Raw genomic sequence first — 23,752 nt, forward strand, 5'->3', positions numbered from 1 at the left:
ACATCCCTGGCTGGTTCAGTCCTCAGAATTCAGATTTCCCTCTTTGTACGTCACACGCATCATCGCCTTGTCTGAATCGAGAGCCGTCACCCTCCTCCTGCGGCAGTGATTGTTGCTGCTTCCGGCCGGAGCTCACGATCTCGTCCTCTTTCCTGATCCTGTTTTGTTCCCAAATGCCCTCCGGACGTGACTTCCTCCTTCCCGTTTCCAGGTGCTCAGCGCAAACCAGCCCCAAGCAGCTTCCAATGTGAGGAGCCTGGCGTGCAGCAAGGACAGGTGATGAGAAATGCTTGGGAGGATGGCCAAGAGGGACTTGGAACGTCCAGAGTCAGACAGGTCTGCAGCCCTGCTGGCCTGGCCGCTCTCCACGGAGGCAGCCCCTGGTTGTGAGGGCAGCAAACTGCAGGCTGGCCAGGCCCTCTCTTGCCACCTCCATGCCCTTTGATGAGGGCTGGGTTAGTGCAAACAGGGTGTGAGTGTGAGCTTTTCACCCCAGCCAGGTGTGGACACGAGCTGTGGGCTCCTGTGAGAGGTACTCAGGGTGCGGAGATGGACCTTTCAGCTGAGGTTCTTCACCTTCAATCCACAGGCCCCAAGAGCAGACTTGCAAATTCTTCCAGCCTTTAAACACCATTCCTGCCCCAGCCGCAGGCAGGAAGCACCCTCCACCGTGAGCACCACGTCCCCAGGATCGACGTTCAGTGCTGGGACCTGTCTGGCCACAGGGGCCACAGCCCCATGTCTGTGGGTCACTCTGGAGCTGAGTGTCCTCCCTGCCCCAAGCCCAGCGGAGCCAGAGTCGGGGGCAGGATGGAAGAAAAGCATGCCCAGAACCTCGACGTGAGCCCCTGAGAGCTCTCCTGGGACACAGCAGCGTCAGAGGAAGGATGCTCATCAGCTCAAACCAGCGAGGGCGGGCTGAGCACCAACTCCTGTCCCAGGTGTAACGTGGACTGTGATGCAGGGGGCTGAGAGGAGGAGGCTGTGCCCCGGACGTCTCAGGAGCTGACAGTCTGGTGCCCCATGAGACAGCCCCCCCTCAAGAGAGCCACCGTGAAGCTCTGCGCACAAGAGCCAAGTGCCCCAAGCTTGGAACTTGGGAGGTGGAAGCAGCTGATCGTCTGGAGCAGAAGGAGGCCGCTGTTGGTCAGGGACCAGGGACAACCTCAGGGGGGACCCGTCTGGAGCTGGAGCTTTGGGGTAGGGGGCAAGGGGGCACCGCGGAGGCCGTGAGCATGTTGCTTTGGGCCCGTGCCACGGAGACAGACGTCACGCTGGCCCTGGTGCTCCCCTCACGTTGGCAGGGAAATGTGTGTTTTATTTTACAGAACTCAAAATCGCCCAAGTGGAAATGCTCTGTGCCTTGTTTTAAACTCAAGAAAGCACCGGAAAGGTTTGTTTTGACCGAATGGAAACAACACTCCCATGGATAAGCGCTTTCTGACACACACAAAACAAATGAAAAGCTCGTGCCCACTTTCCTGACTTTCTCCCCCAGCGATGTCCCCAGTCACACACGTCATACAGGAATGTGTACCCCCTGCACCAGATTCAGACTCTTCCTACAAAAGTGCACAACACCCAGTCCCTCACCCCACTCCCCCGACGCCAGAAGCGGCTGGGCCAATAACTTGGAGTCAGTGCGTCCTCCCCATGTTTTCGGACTTTCTCAGGAAAACCTTGGCATTTTTGTAAACGTTAGCGCCAAGCTTTTAGAAATTTTGTTTTTTTGGGGGGGACTATTTTTGCTCTTTACAACAACTTGCCACCCCAATTTGGAAACCTTGTCTAAATTGTGGATCTAGTACTCAGCCAATGATTCTTCTGGTCGTGACTGCATTTGCTGTGAAAATACTCTTTTCGTGGAAGAAACCACACACCCTTCAGAGGCCAAGGACGCAGTGGCGTTTATTAGGATACATCAGAGGTAGGTTCACCGTAAAGCTAATGAGTGCAAGCTTCAGGGCTCCTCACCATCCAAGACCTTGTACCTAATTTTGCATCTATTGTTTTGTATTCTTTTTCTTAAAGAACCCACACCCGCCCAAATCATATAAACTTTGGGCCCGCAACCCTGGACCCCCTACCCCCAGATGCAGTCTTAAAGCCCATGACCTATTAGACCTCATTCTCCTCTAAGGGCAAGGATCCTCCAGTCTGGTGGATATTTTGTGCTTCCGAGGAACTTTTTCCCGGAGGGGAGGAGGAGGAGGAGGATGCTGACGCTTTGAGCTTCCAAATGCTGAGGAGCCATTTCCTGTAACGCGTAGATGCGAAGAAGTAAATGATGGGGTCGATGCTGCAGTTCAAGTTCATGAGGCACACCGTGAGCTGAAGGCCCAATTTGAAAGCCCTCTGCTCGGGGCAGGTTGGCTGGTGGAGCACCTTTCTCACCATGAACTGGGTGATACTGAAGCGGTAGGGGAGGAAGCACACAAGCATGGCCACCAGCACCACCAGGGTGAGCGGGCAGGCCTCGCGGTGGTGCCCCTTCCTGCTTGTCAGAGGGTTGTCCCGGGCCGTCCTGCACAGCTTCATGGTGACCTTCACGTAGCAGAAGAGAATGATGCCCACCGGCCCGCAGAAGCTCAGAGTGGAGATCACTAGGGCCATGCCGGGCAGCGTGAGCACCAGCTGGACGCTGTCGTGCCCCATGCAGGTCAGCCTGCCAGCCATGAGCTCGCGCATGGAGAGCAGGAGCAGGCGCGCCGTCTGCACAAACGCCAGGACCCACACAGCCACACAGATGAGCCTGGCCCACCCGGGTCCGCAGAGCCAGGGACGCTGGTGGGCGTGGACCACAGCCACGTAAGGGTCCATGCTCATGCACGCCATCAGGTAGATCCCTGAATAGGTGTTCACGTAGAATATGAAGGCCGTCAGCCTGCAGAACCCTTCACTGAAAGGCCAGCTGAAGTCCAGCACGTAGTAGGCGATCGTTGCGGGCAGGGCCAGGGTGAACAGGAGGTCGGACACTGCCAGGTGGACCAGGTAGACATTTGTTGAGTTGATCTTCTTGCCCTTTTGGTAAGCAAGGCGAAGGGCAAGGATGTTTCCCAGGCTGCCGAAGACCAAGAGGGCCGTGTAGAACAAAGAGAGCATCAGGCTGACCACCCGGGGTGGGTGGTGAGGAAGGCAGGAGTTGGCGTGGTGGACGAGGCTGTTTGGGTCAGCCATGCAGGAAGCCATGTCATAGAGGTCCTTGGGGAGACAAAAAATTAAAATGTAATATTGTATCCGTGGGGTTACGCCTCTATCGAGTAATACTTAATAATTTGCTGAAGCCACATGCCCGTGAAAAGCATATATCTTTATTTTTTAACTTTATTGGATTATAGTTGATTTACAATGTTGTGTTAGTTTCAGGTGTGCAGCAAGATGATTCAGTTACATATACATATACATATATTCATTCTTTTTTAGATTCTTTTCTCATATAGGTTATCACAGATTGAGTTCCCTGTGCTTTACAGTAGGTCCTGTTGGTTATCTTATATATAGTGTGTGTATGTTCATCCCAAGCTCCTGATTTATCCCTTCCCCCAATGTTTCCCCTTTGGTAACCATCAGTTTGTTTTCAATATCTATAAGTCTGTTTCTGTTTTGTAAATGGATAAAGAAGATGTGGTACATAGAACCTACCTCTTTTTAAGTAAATTTATGTGGAAGTGTGACATACCGTTCCACTCACTGTTGCTATGTAACAAATTACCCCCAGAATTTAGCAACTTAAAACACTTTATTATTTTCACAGTCAGGTTTTGAACAGGACACTGTGGGATTGGCTTTTCTCTGCTCCCCACTGTTGGGAGCCCCAGCTGGGAAGAATCAGCAGCTGAGGGTTCCTCAGTGGCGGGGCTGGGACCATCTGGAGGTGATGCTACTCAAATGACGCTGACTTTTGGCTGGAGCCTCAACTGGACTGTCAGCTACAGCACCTGCACGCGGGCTCCTCGTGAGGCGGGGGCTTCCTCACAACATGGTGGCCTGCAAGTACCTCAGTGTCTTACACAGTAGGTTGAGGCTCCAAAAGAAAGTGTCCCGGAAACTAGGTAGAATCTCCATCTGTTAACCATGTCTTTTATTTTCTATATTCTGGTGCTCTGACATCCTGGGGCCTGGCTGACCTGGAGGGGCTGCGCTTCCCTGGGTTAACCAGTCCCTTGAGCGTACTTTTCAAACGCAAACCAACCACTCCCACCACCTGCCCTAATCAACCCAGGGCCAGGTACCAGGGGCAGCCCCTCTGTCCCAGAGCCCCCTGAGATGATTCAAATAATCCTAAGCCTGCTGATGCTGCCTTGCCTGCTCCCTTCCACCAAAACCACAGTAAAGGCTCTTGCCCACATTTCTGCTCCTCTGGCTGTCTCCTGACCCACCCCAGCTCTCCCCCTGTGGCCCCCCGTGATGTGGCATGGCCCCTCTTCTTGGGGTCTGTAAGTAACAGGCTCTCTTTTTCAACAGCAATCATCCTCTGATCGGTTGGCCTTACTGACCCTCAGATTTTCTATGAACACACTGTACTCAGAAACACTGCATCACCTTTTCTAAGCTGGCCTGGGAAGTATGGTATCATCACGTCCACCTTCTGCTGTTACAAGTGAGTCACCAGCCCACCCAGAATCAAGAAGAGGAGACATAGCTCCCACCTCTCAATAGGAGGAAGGTCAAAGAATTTGCAGCCACTTACAAATCACGACATGTGCAAAAATGTGCACAAATCATAAAAGTAGACCTTGACGATTTTCATAAAGTGAACACGTCTGTGTGATGAGCCCCCAGATTAGGAGACACCTCACCGGCACCCCCAGAAGCTCTCCTTTGCCCCCACAGCCTCTACCTCTACTCAAGGGTAATCAATATCCTAACTTCTAAAATCACAACTCAGTATGCCTGCTTCTGAACTTTAATGAAATCATACACCATGGGTGTGTGTATTCTCACACACAGAGCTTTGGGTCAGCATTAGTTTGTGAGATTCACCCACACTGTGGTGTGGTTGTGGTTTGTTCCTTCTCATTACTGTATGATAGTCCATTGTACGTATGCGTCACCACCTGTTTACATCCATCCTACTGTTGGTGAACATTTCTGTTATATCAAGTTCAGCTATGCATGTTCTTTCACATGTCTTTGGTGACACATCAATATCTATTTTGCTGAGTACTGTACACAGCTAGGAGTGGGGCTGGTGAATCACAGGTTCTGCATGTTTCGTTTTCGTAGGTCCTGGCCGTCACGTTGCCAAAGCAGCCGCTCTGCATACTCCCAACAGCGTATGGGGTTCCCATGGCACCTCATCCTCACCAGCCCTGGGCATGGTCAGTCTTTTTCAGGTGAACCAGTCTGGTAGGTGTGCAGGGGTGTCTTCTTGTGGTTTCAATTGGCATTTGCCTAATGACTACTGACAGTGAGCGCCTTTTCACGGGTTTATTGGCCATTTATGTCTCTTCTTGTTTTCACGTGTCAGACGTGATTACTATTACGATCACTGACCTATGACTACTGTCACCACTGCCATCATTATCTGTTTCATTATCTTTACTGGAGTCGAGTTGCTTTACAATGTTGTGTTCGTTCCTGCTGTACAGCAAAGTGAACCAATTACACATATACATAGATCCCCTCTTTTTTGGATTTCCTTCCCATTCAGGTCACCACAGAGTGTTGAGTAGAGTTCCCTGTGCTATACAGTCTGTTCTCATTCGTTATCTATTTCATACATAGTAGTGTATATACGTCAGTCCCAATCTCCCAACGCATCCCACCCCCACTTCCCCCCTTGGTATCCATAAGTTGGTTATCTACATCTGTGTTTCTGTTTCTGTTTTGCAGATAAGTTCATCCATACCATTTTTCTAGATTCCAGATGTGGAGAAAAGGGAGCCCTCCTACACTGTTGATGGGGATGTGAATTGGTGCAGCCGCTATGGAGAACGGTACGGGGCTTCCTCAAAAAACTAAAAAGAGAGCTTCCATATGACCCGGCAACCCCACCACTGGGCATATACCTGGAGAAAACCAGTGCTCTCTGTGCGGCAGGTGGAGCCTGAGTGACTGTCCCTGTGATGCACACGTGATCACTGTGATTGCAGAGGGTGTGCAGTTTACCCGAGGGCCACAATAGCTCACGGGACCAGAGATCCAGGTGGAGGTGCTGAATTTCTGCAGTCACATGCTGGCTTGAAGGGCACCAGCTCCATGAGCCCCAAAACCTCACTTGAGTCAGGACACAGCTGTTCCCTCCTTTACCAGTTTGGGGCTAGCTAGTAGGGGTCCTGCAGTAGATTATGCCTCATTGCAACCTATGCATAGAGAGCTCTGTCTAGTCTCTACAGGTGGAGAAGGGGCCTCCATTCAAACGGAAAGTAAGAAAAGTCCATCTGAACAGTAGAGAGAGGAACACTGAAAAGTCCTTTGAACCTCAGGATGATGGTTGGATGGATGGATAGATGGAAATGATATAGTGAGGATGATTAGATAGATAGATGGTTAGATAGGTGGGTAGGTAAATAGATGGTAGATAATAGATTAGATAGATATAGAGATGGTGACTAGATAGACAGATAGAGATAGATGAATAGATAGCTAGATAGAGATAGGTAGTTACACTCTCCCAGGGGTCCTGCCAGCTCCGAATCCAGAGGGAAGGCTCTTCTTATTCATCCCTTTACTGAACAATCCGGTCCTCAGGTCGCACTGAGGTGGGAGCTGCGGGGATGGGCTCTGTGCCCCCAGCAGGGCGAGGAGGGTGTCTCAAGGGGCCAGTTTAGCTCAGGAGGGTCTCAACCACAGGTCGACTCAGCCGCTGAAATCACTGGCAATCAGTCACAGAGCAGCGGTTTGACGCCTGTTGGAACTTTCTGTGTCCCTTTTCCTGTCTGTCCAGGACTCACTGGGCACAGGGGTGGGACTGGCTCCTAAGGAAACCCCACCCTGAGCAAGCGTCCCCCACTTCCTGACTTTCCTGGGCCTCTTCCCCAGGGCAAACCACACGCCGGCCCGCAACCCAGGGCGCCGGGTACACCGCACAGCCCCGAGGCCCCACCAAGCGCCACTTCCTCCCCGAAACCTCCGGTCTCTGCAGCAGCCCCCACACCTGGTGCTCGAGCATCTGAGGGCAACTCACAGGTACCCGCTCCCCATGACTCACCCCTCAGCGCCCTAGCAACCTCCGTAACCCCGTGCCCCTCGGGCCTCTCTGAATCTTCTTCCTGTTTTGGTATTTGGCACAAAACAAGCTGTCTGGGTGGTGGGTGATGCTGGGAACCCCGTGGTCCCCCTTCCCAGGGCACCCACGGAGAAGTCACATCCACATCCCGAGGAGGGGCAGGCGGGTGCAGTCACAGCTGTGAGTCCGGGGAGATCAGACCCAAATGAGGAGCCGTCGAGAGAGGGACCCTAACGCCCCGGACCTGCCGCTCTGGCCTTCCTGCTGCTCCAGCCCAGCCCCCTGCTTGTCGCTGCGGGTGCAGACCTCCGCGTGAGCGTCCCTTCCCCAGCGGGAGCACTGACTGCCCAGTGCCTGACCGCTCGGTGGGTCTGTGCACTGTGGGCTCTGGCCCACACCTGCTGAAGGTGTGCTCCTTGGCCCCTTTCTGCCCCGCCCCCCGGGTTCTCCCCCCACGAGCGCAAAGTATCCCATTTCTCCAACTCCATCCCATCTGCTCTTAGGAAATGACCCACTGTTGGCTTGTAGGGGAGCAGAATCTGCCACCCCAAAATACACCTGTTTGGCCTAAGGATTCTTTTAAGCTGGTTATTTTTAAGAAAGCACAGGCACAGAAGAAGCTCTGAAAACCAAGTAGAAGTTACCCTTTGTAAAAGACACTTATATTTGTAAGAGTGTCTCCCTTGTCGTACCAAGAAGAGGGGTAATGACTCAATCTGTAGAAACTAGTCAATGCAGAAGGCAAGGACTTACATCTGCAGAGCTACCTTACCCTTGTTTACTGTGCTTTTCCCGCTCGCCTCTCATCTCTAGCTCCCCCACTCCTAACATCTTCTGTTGTCTTCAGCTGAGGAAAGCATTTGAGGCGATGGTTTCGCCCATTTTGGCGAGTTACTCAGTTTTCCTGGGTCTCTCCCACTTATACACGTTATTCAGCTTTTGTTTGTTTTTCTCCTGTTAATCTGTCTCTTGTCAATTTCGTGATTAGGCCAGCCAAAGCGGCCAGAAGGGAAGAAGGGACATGTCCCCTCCCCTACAGTCTTTTACGTCTTAATATGAAGCTACTGACGCATTTCCCACTCACAGGAGTATGTGCCTTTTGAGACTCACCCAGCTGTGACTGTGGAGGGCCAGGTGTGCCCCTGTTAGGGGTTATCAATTAGTGCAGCCATGTAGGGAAGAATGATCCAGAGAGCTTCCAGAAGGTTCTAAGGGTCTGCACCCCAGGGAGAGCAGCCCAGTTCCGTCAGCTGGTTTTGCTCCGTGACATGAGACGGACACTGACCTTTGGTCCTTCTGCCCGGTCAGGCACGGCAGGGGTCCTGCTGGTGGCTGGGGTCCATAGGGGTGCTCTCCCTGTTCCCAGCAGAAGCAGAAAGAGAGGGTGTGTGAAGAGCAGAACAATCTGAGCCCTTCTCTCTGAGCCCCAGCGAGGCACGTCCTTCCCGCGGTGCCTGAAAAGACTCACCTCTGGTCGACTTACCTCGCTCACCAAGGGTGGCGCCAGGGAGCCCGGCGGAGTCTCGTGCAGTGGCCAGCTGCCTTCCCAGGGGGCCCTGGAGCATCGAAGGCGCCCCGAGCACTCTCCCCTCTGCAGGAATTGAATCAGTGCACCGCACTAGACTCCACACTCTTCTTCCCTCCCCAACCCCTGCTGAAAAAAAAAAAAAGAAAAGAAAGAAAGAAAGGGAAAACAAAAAAAACACCCAGGGTATCAGCCAAGGTGATCTTCCTGCCACAGGACAAGCTCGCTCAGACACATGGCCTCCCACGCAGGCCTGTCTCCCACGCCTGAGAAGGAGGGAGTAGGGGGATGTTGCTCTAGGAACCGGTTTCCCTTCTGTTCCACTTCTATGCCCCCCACAGGCAGGGATTTAGGCGATAGATGTTACTCCCAAGCCACCAGAGTCAGGAACTTCAAAAGCAGCCAGCGTTCTCTCCCCCCTCTCCCCTCCCGCCATGAGGGGGTGATGAGCGGCGTAAAGCGAGAAGTGCCGACTGGGGACCCTGCCAAGCTCAGGCTGCGGGTAAGGAAGCGAAGGGAGGCTCGGCCTGGCTCGGGATTCCCTGGGTTTGTGATCCAGGCGAGGTGCTCTAACGGAGCCCGAAAGCCCACGTGCAGCTCTGATGGGCCGCACTCCCAAGGGCTGCACTTGGCGGTGGCTGGATGGCAGATGAAACCAGGGTGTCCCCCAGCCACCCCTTCTCCCCGTGCCCCCCTCGTTTCCCTACCACACAGCTGGCGAATCACTGAGGCATCAGACCCACCCCCAGATCAAGTTGCCCCCCCAGGCATGTGAGCGTGAGCTTCTTTCTGAGCGTTCTCTGCACGCGGAAGGAAGGCGCTTCAGTCAGCAGCCGGCTCTCCAGCCCGGCCTTGGACCCCAGCCCCACCCCCGAGCTCTGTGTTTCTGACGTGACATCCCTCACGCCTTGGTTCCCCGCCACCCCTCCTCTGTCTAGAATTTGGGTCAACACGCCCCCCTAACTGACCTCCCACTGATGAAGGCCATGGGACCCCATTTTCCCTTGTGTAGATTGGTCCCTAAAAGATGTCCCCCAAAGCTCCAGATCAGTTGGAGAGAAGTTTGGTAAAGAAGCCCTGTCTTACCTGCACCTTTTACCGTAAACTTCCCTCCCATGGCCCAGAAGGAACAACTAATGCAGTTTCCAGAGGTGCCTGACTTACACACAGATGGCAAACCCCAGGAGAACCTTCCTTCGTGTCCTCAAGACATTTAGGGCTCTCCCACTAAAAGGGCAGACTAGGAGGCCTATGAAGGGCAACAAACTGTGGAATACCCTCACCCCACACTGTTCACTCATGGGTCGTTCAACAAGCGTTTACTGAGCACCAGCTTCGAGCCAGGAACACGTACGTACCTGTGTGTGCTGGGAGGGGAAGCTTTTCCTCTGCCCTCCTGGGTTTAGTGGCTGCAGTTGTGTCCGTTAATTGGACAAAAGACTAACGAACAGGATGAACAAACAGGAGAAGGGCGCACACATTTTATCTGATGTTAACATTTTTACTCTGACTTGACCTGCGAGGCTTCACAGAAAAGAAGTGAGGAACCAAAGTGGATAGGAATGAGTTTATACAGCATTTTAACAAAGAGCAGTAGGGCTTCCCTGGTGGCACAGTGGTTAAGAATCCGCCTGCCAATGCCGGGGACACGGGTTCGGTCCCTGGTCCAGGAAGACCCCACATGCCGCGGAGCAACTAAGTCCGTGTGCCACAACTACTGAGCCCGCATGCCACAACTAGCGAAGCCCATGCACCTAGAGCCCATGCCCTGCAGCAAGAGAAGCCACCGCAATGAGAAGCCCACACACTGCAATGAAGAGTAGCCCCCGCTCGCCACAACTAGAGAGAGCCTGTGTGCAGCAAGCAAGACCCAATGCAGCCAAAAATAAATAAATAAATAATTTGTTTAAAAAAAACAAAACAAAGAGCGGTAAGTGGTGGAAACTAACAAGACAGAGGAAAGCAGGGAGGGGGTGTGGGGATGCCGTAATAGATGGGGAAAGGAGTAGGAGATTGAGGGCTGTCTAGTAAGGTTAATCATGCACCTTCCTCTCTGTTGGCTCTGGACTAAGAGTCTAGAGTCCTCTCAGATGATTAAGAGTTGCTGTCTTCCTGGTAAGGAGGGTGAACTGCCTTTACAATGGAAATTTCTATCCTGCTTTTAGCCAAATAGGAAGAAGGCAGAGATATTTTTTCCTTCTCTTTCTGCTATTTTTCTTAGTTGCCTTCAGCTCAAAATAATCCTTATGCCGAAGTGGCACTTGTGGGTGGCATGTTCTGGTCCCCTTGGTGTGTACATGTGACTGGGAAGTCCATGGTGGGCTCTCCTTGTGTTCACAGAAACACGTCGCTCAGTCCCCGAGCACGTGCTTGGCCTGGAGCCTAGCGGGTCCCTTACGAAGTTACCATCTCTCCTGCCCTTTTATGATCTCGTCCAGTGTAAGTAGCAGCCCTCACTGGCCGCCGTCCTGTGCTTACCACCTGTACTCTGCATGGGATCTCACACTCTCAGGGGCTGTTCTCCAGTCATTTCTTGGGTAGGGGTGTTTCATTTCAACCAGCTGTTGAGTTCCTCAGTGGTAGGAACCTCAGCGGCACGTGGGATCTTCCCGGACCGGGGCACCCGCGTCCCCTGCATCGGCAGGCGGACTCTCAACCACTGCGCCACCAGGGAAGCCCCCCCCTTTTTTTTTTAAATGATGGAGGAGGAGAAGGATTGGGAGTGGTTACAGATGTATTTGTTTCTTCCTCCTTTTTAAAATCCATTTAATCCTTGATAGACTTCTAGACACTTGACTAACCTATTTATTCCCTCATGTGGAGTGAATGTCTACATTATGCTGAACTTCCAGAACCAGCTAGAGATACAACAGCGACAGAGTCCTTCCTTCTGGTGAAATGGACAGATGAGCAGGCAGGCGACCTCTATGGAGAGACAGACGCAGCTGAGAGAGTGAGTTCAGGGCGCTAAGGGACCACCCGAGGGGATGCTTGTCCTGGTCCCGAGTAGTCAGGGAGGTTTCCCAGAGATGAACGATGAGGATGTGGAAGAAAACATTCCTCTAACCTTCTAGGTTCTTCTGGCTGGTCTAAGAATTAAATCAACATGAGACAGATTAACAGGAGAAAATCACATTTAGTTTCGTATATACAGGAACCCCACATACAGGAGGTCAGAGACCCACACATACATGAGAGGGTCAGAGACATAAAGGTAAGATGAGGTCTATACGCCATCCTGAGCTGAGGAATACAATCAGGACCTGGGGTTTCCAAGGACGGGAGGATCAATCATGTGGGGATAATAAGAAGAGCAGATGTTGGGTAATTAGATGTGCTTTCCCTGACATACAGATGGGGCCACTTTGGTAAAATGTAACTCTGGTAACAACTCTTTTTCTGGGAAAAATCCACAATTGAAATTCTTCTAGGTAGTTAGGAGAGGGGCAGTAATTTCTCTAGAACCTGCAGGGTATCAATTGCCTTTAGCTCAAAATAATCCTCATGCAAAAGTGACACATTTGGGGCGGGGGGGGTTCATTATGAACCCCTACAAAATGCACCCATGTACTAGCAACTAGACAAAAAGCCCAGAACAGTCTATGCACCCCAGCAGCCCCATCCAGTCACTACCTCCCAGGGTTACTATGTTAGTAACGACACTAGATTATTTTTGCCTGGCTTTGAACTTGATATAAATGGAATCACATGGTATGTGTTCTTCCAGCTCTGGCTTCTTCTGCTCAACAGTATTTTGGTGCAACTCATCCATGCTGTTAATAGCTGTAGTTCATTCACTCCCACTGCTGTCTTTATTCCTTTGCTGGGATAGATCAGTACTTCTTTATTCCTTCTCCTGCTGATGAACGTCTGAGTTGTATCCAGCTGAGGCTGTTACCAATGGCGCTGCTACAGACCTTCCTGAGCACATCTGTGGGTGAACATCTGCACTCATTTCCTTTGGGACATGCCCAGGGCAGAATTGCTGGGCCACAGAGTACACATGGGTGCAGTTTTACTTGATGCCATACTTAGTTGATACTTAAAATTTTGAGAAAAAGAGAGCCTCTAATCTGCTCTCTCTGCGTATATTTTTGCCTTTTCTGGATGCTTCATGTAAATGGAATCATCCAATATATGGCCTTTGGCATCTGGCTTCTTTCACTGAGCATAATGATTTTGAGGTTCCTGTTGTGGCATGCATGTTTCAGCAGTTTGTTTCTTTTTGTTGCTGAATAGTCTTCCTGGGTCTTGGTTTCTTATTAATGAAGGAGAAAGATATTTTTAGTCCTACGGAAACCATGCCTTCCTCCAAGGACCCAAATGAATGAGAGGTTGGTCTGGGTGAGGCTTCTGTGCCTAAGAGACAGAGAGAATGTCCCATCATGGTGATGGAGACACAGAAAGATTCACTGGATGGAAAAAGTTAAAACACATCTCAATGGGATAGAGTGATGAGCAGAAACCAGTTAGGTCAAATGTCAAAAAAGCCTCTCCTTTTTGGTTTCAAATATCACTTGCATAAGTGAGAAGTGCCAGACTAGATAACACCTTGAGGGCTGTAACAGGAGAACAGACGAGCCCTGAATTCAGAGAGATGGGCTACGCATCAGCATGGCCCAAAGTCAGGGCCACCCCTGGACCAAAGAATTCGGAATCCCCTGGTGCAGATTAGGATCAGGAGCTTGTCAGTCCTCACACGTGATTCCAATGTACAGTCAAGGTCAAAGTCAAGGATGACTGTGCTAAAGGTTACAGGACACCCAAAGTAACCGACTGCTGTACCAGAAGGGAGGGTCTCAGGTGGAATCCTGGTCTTCCTCTAACAGCCCCATGCAGACCTCCTCTTCTGCAAGGCCAGCAGGAGGCCTTGTAACTATTGTCCTCACCTCCTCCACCAATGCCCTAATGCTGGCTCCACAGAGAGGACCTGGTAGGTGCATGGACAAGACCAGCTTGTCACAGGACTGAGAAAACTGGTTCTTCCTACTTTATTAAAGAAAAAAAGAAATCCCAAGTATTACCTGAATACATTCTCATAGAAAATTCATAAAGGACAGTTCCCCTAGGACAAATCACAACAGTCTGATATGCATACTTGTAGACACTTTTCCATGCATTTACCACTCTAGGTAATATACAACTACATAGCTTTTATTTTGTCTATAAACAAATGAGATTATGCTTGAGGAATTATGTGAAAACTTGCTTCTCAATATATCACCAGGATCGTTGCATGTCAGAACGCACAGCTCTGATTCGTCTCTGAAACAGCTGCAAAATGGGAGGTGACTTTCCTCACTGAAACATGGGTTTTATCCTACATCGCTCTCAACATTGCTCACTCCTGCAAATGTCATTTCTGTGAGCCTCCTTGTACATATATACCCATGCACATGTCTACATTTTTTGTTACTAGGATAGATTCTTGGAAGCGGAATGTCTGGGAGTTCTGGGCTCTGCATTCAGCTTTGTTCATTTACTTGCCTGTAGAGCTATAGTGACTGTAACAGGAAACATGGTTTCATTCTTGGCTATATTATGGATTCTGTTGCTCTTGTGAGTAGGTTCCCTTTCCCCTTACCTTTTCTAATTAGTTAGAGTTAGTGATTAAGAAAACCATAGATTTTTAATTGTGGTAAAATACACATAGCATAAAATTGACCTTTTTCACCCTTTTTAAGTGAATGGCTCTGTGGCATTAAGTACATTCACATTGTTGGGCAACCATCATCACCATCCAGCTCCAGAATTTTCTCATCTTCCCAAACAGAAACTCTATACCCATTAGACACTTACACCCCAGTTCCCCCTACTTCCAGCCCTCAGCAACCACTGTTCTACTTTTTATCTTTATGAATCTGATCTAGGAACCTCACACAATATTTGTCCTTTTGTGTTTGGCTTCTTTCACTTAACATAATGTCTCCATGTTTCGTCCACAATGTAGCACTCCACTGCTTTTCATGGCTGAATAATAGTCCATTGTACGTGTATGTCACATGTGTTTTATCCAGTCATCTGTCAGTGGACACTTGGGTTGTTTCACCCTTTTGGCTATTGTGAATACTGCTGCTGTGAAGAGTAGGAACACTCAGCGTACAAACATCTGTTTGAGTCTCTGCTTTCACTTCTTTGGATATATATCCAGAATTTGAATTTGAACTCCTTGTTTAATTTTTTGAGGAATCATCACACCATTTTCCACAGTGTCTGTACCATTTTACAGTCCCACCAGCAATGCACAGGGAGCCAATTTCTCCACATCCTCACCAATACTTGTTATATTCTATTGTTTTTTAAAAATATCCACACAGATGGATGTGAAAGCCATTGATCTGTGTATGTTGGTCTTGTGTCCAACCACCTCCCCAAATTCTCCCATTAGTTTTTCATTCGGGGTCTTGGATTCTCTAGGTAGTTCATCACATCACCTGCAATAGTGACAATATTTTTCTTCTCATTTTAGATTCAGGCCCTTGTGTCTTATTTTCCTACATTGTCAAGGATCCACATTACAAGGTTGAAGAGAAGCGGTGACGGCAGGTACCCCTTCTTTCTAGTGTTTCATTATTACATGTCATGATTTGTGCAAGCTTCTGGTAGACCCTGGTTAGGGTTAGGAATGTGGCCTCTGTGCCTGCATCGCTAAGAGTTTGTCAACAATACCCAGCTTGTCAATTGTTTTTGGGGTGTCTACTGAAATAACTATGCCTCAATTCAGTGAATTACACTGATAGGTTCCCTAATAATAACCCATTCCTGTATTTTTTGGATAAACCTACTTGTCATGAAGTATTTGTGTTTAATGTAGAGACTGAGATATAGTAGATCACCCCAAATGAACAGGAGGCCAAAGGCTAATGAAACAGAAGAGATAGTGATGGATAAGGATCGTATCCTTGTTCCAAGAAGAGTACATCAGTGGGGGAAAATCCCAAAGGAGCAAGATTCTTCAAAGAACCTTTGACCCTGTTGTAATAAGATGGAGAAAAATGTATTCAACCAAGTTAATATCAAGGAGGGTTCTAGGTGCATTTGGAAGAAACATTTTGATAAACAGTTTGCAATTGTTGAAATGTCAACCCAAGAAGAGCCTCATGTTGGGCTGAGAACCTGAGCTGCTGGGACGGGCAGGGCTGGGACAGAGGTGACTTGCCTCTGGCATGAAAAGGAGAGGAAGAAATGGTAGAAGGGGAAAGCCAAAGAGACTGGGCGGTGCTGGGGAGAAAGGAGAAAAAGAAAAGGAAGCAAACCCTGGCATTGGGGCGGCCAAGGAGGGCCACTGGGGAGAAGGGATTGTCTACTGGGCTATAGGTTGTTTGGGGTAATTACCTGCGACTGATGCTTTTGCACATCTGGGGCCCAGTGGGGGAGCAGGAAAAGGGCCAGCTTCTGTCTGCAGCTGGAGGATGCCATGCAGGTGGAGCCTAGGAGCTGAGGGCATCTGACTTCTAGATCAACCCAAGGTTTGGGAGGTGACAGAAGCTTGCACCCGAGCTGGCTTGGGGGTTACAAGGGGAAAAGGCTAAGTACGACTTGGGGGATGAAGCTTCTGGTCTGGAGGATCTTAATCATATGTATGTGGATCCTTCAAAGAATCTACCACTGGAACTCAGAGGGTTCATGAACTTAAATAGGAAAAATTTACATCTTTATTTTCCCTAACCTCTCACTGAAATTGAGCATTGCCTTCTATTATGAACACAGGCGACAATCCCTAAGGTTTAGCCGTGCCGAGAGAAATAACAGATTTTCACACCACACTTTAGCTGTTGCCAATATCTCAAAATATTTTTTATACTCGTTGCTGCTTTGAAATCACGTGATCATAGACCCACCATCTGGGCATCAGAAAGAGTAGTAGGATGGTGCTGGACCCTAAGGACCAGACCGAAGGCAGGGTGGAGGTACTCCACCTGGTTTTCTGTTTTGTCATTTAATCCAGCACATTCTCTGTGCCAGACACTAGTAGCCCTGGGGCAGGTACATAGACAGTAAGGCAGAGAGCCTGCCCGGTGGAACCCAGGGGCTGGGGGAGGCGTACAGCTCATCCAGACAAACAACCGCACCACAGGGTGACACTGCCCTCTTCCAGCTGCAAGAGCGCAGACGCAGGGCTGGTGGGCTCAGACAAGGTTTCTTACAGGAAGTGACACTTGAACTGAGATTTTCAGAATATATTAAGAGGTGCACACAGGACATAAAACTTTCCTCTGACCAGAAAAATCCCTCATCAAGCGTGTGCATGTCTCAGCTTAGAGTTCAGAGGAGCAAAAAGCAGAAATTTCCCCTGGCTGTGGGGCTGAAACAGGAAACCACCCAGAAGCCCTCAGCAGAGGAGGCCGGGAGTCCCCAGTTCCCTGGGACGGAGTGGACATTTCACAGGAAACACTTCTGGGTGCAGCCCGAATCTGTTCCCATCCCTCTCTGTTGGAATAAAGGCTCCATGAGCTCACGGGTTGTCGTCTGTTTCGCTGGTGAATGAATCACAAGCACCTGTGCCCGGCGCAGATCTGGCCCCTGCAGATTTCAGTTGAATGAGTGAATAAATCCAGCTGCAGCCTTCTAGAGCTGATGGGGGGCAGCCGGATAGGGCGGCCCTGACTGCCTCTCTGCGTGGCATTTGTGTCTCCAAATCACCATGGTGCCCTGCACTCTGGATGACCTGTAAGACCCCCTCCTCCCCACCCCCAAACTCCCGTGGATACAGAATTGCTTCAAGGCAGTGGACAGGTGGAGCGCCCATCACCTGGGCTGCTCTGGTGTGAATGTCTCTGCCCTCTTCCAGGATGGCAAGGTGTTGTCGCAGAGATCTGCAGGGTCCTAGCGGGCATCTGAGCTGCCTGGATTAGGGATCCCTTTCCTCAGAGCATGGTCTGAGCTGGAAGTATGAGTCCCAGTTAGTAGAAGCAGAGGGCTGGGAGCATCCTCACCGGAACCTCCATCCTGAGCTCACAGTGGGTGGAGAAAGTCGCCTCCTCACGGGGCCTCCCATAGGCTGATCCCTGATCCATAAAGGATAAAGCAGAGCATTTCTATGGCATCTCTGTTCCTCCCAGCAATGTTATGGGCTGAACTGTGTCCCCCCCTCAAATTCATCTGTTGAAGCCCTAACCCCCAGCACCCCAGAATGTGACTGTATTTGGAGATAAGGTTTTTAAAGAGGTGATTAAGTGAAAATGAGGTCATATGGGTGGACCCTAATCTAATATAACTAGTGTCCTTATAGGAGATTAGAACACAGGCACACACAGAGGGAAGACCACGTGAGGACACAGAAGACGTCCGTCTACAAGCCAAGGAGAGAGACCTCAGAGGAAACCAGCCCTGCCGACACCTTGATCTCAGACTTCTAGCCTCCAGACTGGTGAGGAAATAAATTTCTGTTGTTTAAGCCCCCCAGTCCGTGGTGCTTCGTTACGACAACCCTGGCTGACTCATACAAATGACCTCACTCAGTGAAGTTTTTCAGTGGGCTCCCTGAGGTGACACCCACACTCTCCTGTCACCACAAAGGAGAAATAAACAGAAGTGCCTCCAAAGACTCATAGGTCAGAAAGGCCTCGGGACTCAGGGATGGGTTATTGGGTTATTTGGTGACCTTACTGTTTCTCTGTAAGAAAAACAGGGCTTCAGAGCTTGAATTTCCCAGGAGAACAAGCTGCTCTTTGCTGATGTCAGAAGACTCACGCTCAGCAGTAAGCTGACGTTTGCTCATGTAGATTTTACACACAGAGAAGGAGAACCACGGACCCTGAATCAGGTTAAAAGTCTGACATCTGCGGGGAGGTTAGTGGGTTTTATTGTTTAAAAAAAAGTCTTATGGGGCTTCCGTGGTGGCGCAGTGGTTGAGAATCCGCCTGCCGATGCAGGGGACACGGGTTCGTGCCCCGGTCCGGGAAGATCCCACGTGCCGCGGAGCGGCTGGGCCCGTGAGCCATGGCCGCTGAGCCTGCGCGTCCGGAGCCTGTGCTCCGCAAGGGGAGAGGCCACAACAGTGAGAGGCCTGCGTATCGCAAAAAAAAAAAAAAAAAGTCTTCTGCATGCCTTAGTCTTTTACCGGGTTTATTAGTACTTTAGTACTAATTAGTACTTTACAGCACAAAGAGAACAATAAAAGTAAGTACAACTCGGAATTCCGTTTCCTAAGGTACTTGGCAGCCAGTCTTTAAGCTTTAAGTGCACTTCACTGATTACTTGGCAATGCCTCCCAGGGCTTTGGGAACACGTGGCCGTCCCACCGCTCACTGCCCCTCCCCCACCTCCAGCTCAGTTTGCCTTCACTTGCGGGGCCGGTAACAGCCGCCAGCTGGGCTCTGCCTCCGGGGAAAGTCCAGGCGGTTTTGGTCGGTTCTGGTCGGTAAGTGACTGAAGGGCACGCTGCTGCAGGAAAGAGACCCGCGCTGGGTTGTGCCGCCTCCTGCTGTACCCTCTGCCCAAGGTGAGTGCACTCTCATGGGCCCGGAGTTGCCAGGGTGGGAGGTGCAGGGTTTGCTGCTACCTGGCCCAGTTGCTTCACTTTCTGGGCTTCCGTTTCCTCGTTGTAAAGTGAGAAAAATAACAGCCCACCCGGCGGATTTTTGCAGGAGTTAAGGGAGTAACATATGAACGGACTGTGTTTGGGATCTCGTAATACTAAGAGTCCATTCCCTTTTTTTCCCCATCCTGTCTCACCCAGCACCGTGCTGGGCACACGCTGAGGTTGGGATAAATAGTGTGGATGAATTGGTGTCCTGACCTCATCCACATCCCACCTGTCACCTGTGTCCATCTCAGATGGGATTGTCTTTGAAGAACGTGAACTTTAAAATTGATTTTCTGATAAAAGTAACTGATGCTCCTTGCATTCAGTTTGGAATATGTACTCAAGCGTAAAGAAGAAAATAAATATTATAGCCAACTCTAACATACAGAGATAATCATTGGTTAATATTTTGCGGTCTTTCCTTCCAGTCTCTTTTCTATGCATATGTGTACCCAAGTCTCTTTTACTCAACTGCCTGAATGTTTACCCCGAGCATCTTAGAGAAACCCTTCAGCACCTAAGGCCTCAAAGACAAGACCTTACTTATATAGCAGAGCTACGTTTGACAGCTGTTTCTCTCTCCATAGTTGATGTGCCTGCATACACCAGGGCCTGTCGCACACTTCTTACAGACGTAAAATCACTCTCCCATCAAAAACGCAACAGAGAAAGCTGCCGGGATACTTCCAGCCTCGCAGCTTGTGATGAGCGCCTTTTAAGTTAGGCAAATGATTTAGAGAAAAGAATTCCCCTGGGTTTCTTGACCTCTTGTTCTGTGCTCTGTTATTTAGTTGAAGAAATACAGTCATCTTGGTTTTAGTCTTGTTGAGAAGAAAATAGCTGCTGGGACCTCTGGCCGGGTCCTTTCCCCAGATCAAAGTTTCATGGAGGAAATCGGAGGGCAGGCTGTTGGTGCCCGGCACCCCTGCACCACTCACCTGTGCAGGTCAACCAGGGTGCCCAGCCGGGAGGCGAAGTGGGCCTGCAAGGCTGGGCAAATTAATCTGATCCAAAGCATTTTTAGGAAATAGCAATGCAAAGAGCATTTTGCTCAGGTGTAACACATTATGGAGAGCAGCAGGGCTGTCCCGCATCCTCCTGATTTGATACAGGGTCCACGATTTCACGCTGGAAGTGTAAACAGAACCATAGCTGTGATTCTCACATAACTGAAGCTTGACTTGGTGGGTGACTTTTTTCCTTTTATAACTTTGTTTATTTATTTATTTTTGGGTGTGTTGGGTCTTCGTTTCTGTGCGAGGGCTTTCTCTAGTTGCGGCGAGCGGGGACTGCTCTTCATTGCAGTGTGCGGGCCTCTCACTGTCGTGGTCTCTCTTGTTGTGGAGCACAGGCTCCAGACGCGCAGGCTCGGTAGTTGTGGCTCACGGGCTTAGTTGCTCCGCGGCCTGTGGGATCTTCCCAGACCAGGGCTCGAACCCGTGTCCCCTGCATTGGCAGGCAGATTCTCAACCACTGCGCCACCAGGGAAGCCCTGACTTTTTTTTTTAATTGGAGTATAGTTGGTTTACAATATTGTGTTAGGTTCAGGTGGACAGCAAAGTGATTCATTATAGGTATATATATTTTTTCAGATTATTTTCCATTATAGGTTATTACAAGGTATTGCATAGAAGTCCCTATGCTATACAGTAAATCCTTGTTGCTTATCTATTTTATGCATAGTAGTTTGTATCTGTTAATCCCATACTCCTAATCTCCCCCTCCCCCCTTCCTTTCCCCTTTGGTATCCATAAGTTTGTTTTTTATGTGTGTGAGTCTGTTTCTGTTTTGTATACGGATTAATCTGTATTATTTTTTAAAGATTCCACATATGAGTGATATGGTATAATATTTGTCTTTCTCTGTCTGACTTACTTCATGAAGTATGATATTCTCTAGGTCCCTCCATGTTGCTGCAAATGGCACTATTTCATTCTTTCTATAGCTAATATTCCATGGTGTGTGCATATATATGGCATCTTCTTAAGTCAGTTTCTGTTGATGGGTACTTGGGTTTCTTCCATGTCTTGGCTACTGTAAATAGCACTGCTATGAACACTGGGTTGAATGTGTCTTTTCAAATTAGTTTTTTTTTTTCTGGGTATATACCCAGGAGTGGGACTGCTGGATCATATGGTAGCTCTATTTTTAGTTTTTTAAGGACCCTCCATACTGTTTTCCATAGTGGCTGCACCAATTTACATTCTGCTGGTAACTTTTGATTCCTGAAATCTGTCCTTGGTAATTGTGACCCTCCACCTGTGTGCTGATGAGCCCAACTACCCTTCAGATATATTTATGTGTTTGTGTGATTTTGTGAGAGTGTGTGTGTGTATAAAGGGAAACACTCCAAGGTCACAAACCTGAGTTACACGTGGACCCCTTTAAATGAAAAGACTTCCTTGTGAACCAAAGAAAATTGAGACTTCTCTGAGAAACTGCATTACAAGTAAAACCCTGTAAGCACAGGTGATCTCGAGCGCATCACAGCCATCCACATATCACAAAGATGTCCCCTGCATGTGGTTTCCCCAGATGGAGTCATTCAGTTGGTCCTATCCATTTTTTTTTTTTTTTAGATTATCACTGAAATGAAAACATAGCTAAATTTAATTCTTAAGGGGCATGTGCCCTCCTTCATCAACTCTGCCAACTATTTTTAATGAACTCCTAGTCCGAGAAATACCAGTTTAGAATGTGGGTAAAGAAGAAAATGGTTGGTGTCACACTGCCCATTTGATAGTGTTCATAAGACTGTTCCTGATTGGCTGATCCTTTAATCTCATATTTTAAAAATTCTGTAAGGCTTTTCTTTTTTTTTTTTTTTTTTAATTTTTTTTTAACCCCACATTTGTTTATTTATTTATTTTTGGCTGTGTTGGGTCTTCGTTTCTGTGCGAGGGCTTTCTCTAGTTGTGGCAAGCGGGGGCCACTCTTCATTGCGGTGCGCGGGCCTCTCACTGTCGCGGCCTCTCTTGTTGCGGAGCACAGGCTCCAGACGCGCAGGCTCAGTAGTTGTGGCTCACGGGCCTAGTTGCTCTGTGGCATGTGGGATCTTCCCAGACCAGGGCTCGAACCCATGTCCCCTGCATTAGCAGGCAGATTCTCAACCGCTGCGCCACCAGGGAAGCCCCTGTAAGGCTTTTCTTGGATTTCACTTGAATCCAAGTCTTGGAGGTACAGACTTGCCTTTGCCTTGGGGGGACTCTGCCTGAGCTGAGACAAAGGTTGTGTGCTGCAGGTAGTTTGGTTGATGGGACGTGACCCCAGAAGGCAGCAGTGAAGGACGGGTGAAGGGAAAGAAGAAGAGGGAAAACCATACAAGGCGGGCGTGCAAGTTGCCCACCAGAAGCTTCTGCAGAGGGTATGGGATGACCTCAGAGTTGTCCACCTGCCCAGGGAGGACTGGGAGAGTGGCACCCCTTGCTTAGCTCATTATCTGGCCCCCCACTGGTTGAGGGGGCCCCTGGGCGCAGTAACCCCTGCCTTCCTAGGCTGTCTGCTGAGTGCCGGCCTCTGGAGATGCCCTGGGTGATCCATTCACTTCCTGCTGCTGCTGCCGTAACAAAAGCACCACAGACTGGGTGCCTAACGGACATTTTTTCTCTCATGCCTCTGGAGGCCAGCAGTCCACCATCAGTTTCGCTGGGCCCAAATCAAGGTGTCTTGGAGACTTGCTCCTTCTGGAGGCTCTAGGGAGCACTCTACTCCTTGCCTCCAGCTTCTGGTGGCCACGGCGTTCCTGGGCTCGTGGTCGCATCTCTCCAGCCTTGGCTTCCACCTTCACGTTGCCTTCTCCTCTGTGTGTCAAACCTCCCCCTGCCTCTTTCTTGTAAGGACATGTGATGGCAGTTAGGACCCACCTAGGTCATCCTCCTCATCTCAAGATCCTTAGTCACAACTGCAACAACTCTTTTCCCAAAGAAGGGGACATTTACAGACTCCGGGGACTGCAACATGGAGAGATCTTTGGGGGCCATTTTTCAGCCGACCACAGGTGAGAAGCCAGAGGCGAGCCTCGCTTGCTGCAGGTGAGACCCATCAGGGCCGAGCAGAGTGAAGCCTGTTGGAGCTGCTCACCCTCCCTGGGGCTGGAAGCAGAGGTGAGGCTGACATCACCAGGGCAAAAGGCATCTGATAGAACCAAGTGGACACCTCTGACCGACAGACCAGGCCTGGCAGGAGGACGGTGCAGGCGAGTCGCTGCAGGCCTGGGGAATTCTGCAGTTACGTTTCAGTGCTGATAAATGTTTTCCAGGTGTTGTGGCATCTGCTTGATTTATTTCTGCGGGAGAGCAGTTTCGCATAGCCCTGTCCAGGGATGCGTAATGAAGAGAACCTGGGCTAACACCTCGGTCATCTTTTTCTACATGTGCTTGCTTTTCACTCATGTGGAACGTCACTGGAAGAATCGCAGTAGGTACCTCCCTCGTATCCCTGCCCTCACGTGCTCCGCCCCAGAGAACTTTATCTCCAAAAAATCTGCTCACGCCCCACCCCGGTCAGGCCCTTCAGTGGTTCATGGTGC

At 49.8% G+C, this 23,752-nt stretch overlaps 1 protein-coding gene across 1 annotated transcript; it reads right to left on the reverse strand.

Moving 5' to 3' along the window:
* Positions 1-1,982: 1,982 nt before the first annotated feature.
* LOC309792612 (G-protein coupled receptor 183-like) lies at positions 1,983-3,189 on the reverse strand (the record flags this gene model as incomplete). Its single annotated transcript, XM_082602336.1, has 1 exon — positions 1,983-3,189. The coding sequence occupies one exon, from the start codon at positions 3,187-3,189 to the stop codon at positions 2,119-2,121; it is 1,071 nt and encodes a 356-aa protein (XP_082458462.1). The 3' UTR covers positions 1,983-2,118.
* Positions 3,190-23,752: the final 20,563 nt, after the last annotated feature.

The sequence above is a fragment of the Mesoplodon mirus genome (assembly GCF_964341445.2).
Source record: "Mesoplodon mirus genome assembly, chromosome: 17".
Classification (NCBI taxonomy): Eukaryota; Metazoa; Chordata; class Mammalia; order Artiodactyla; family Ziphiidae; genus Mesoplodon; species Mesoplodon mirus.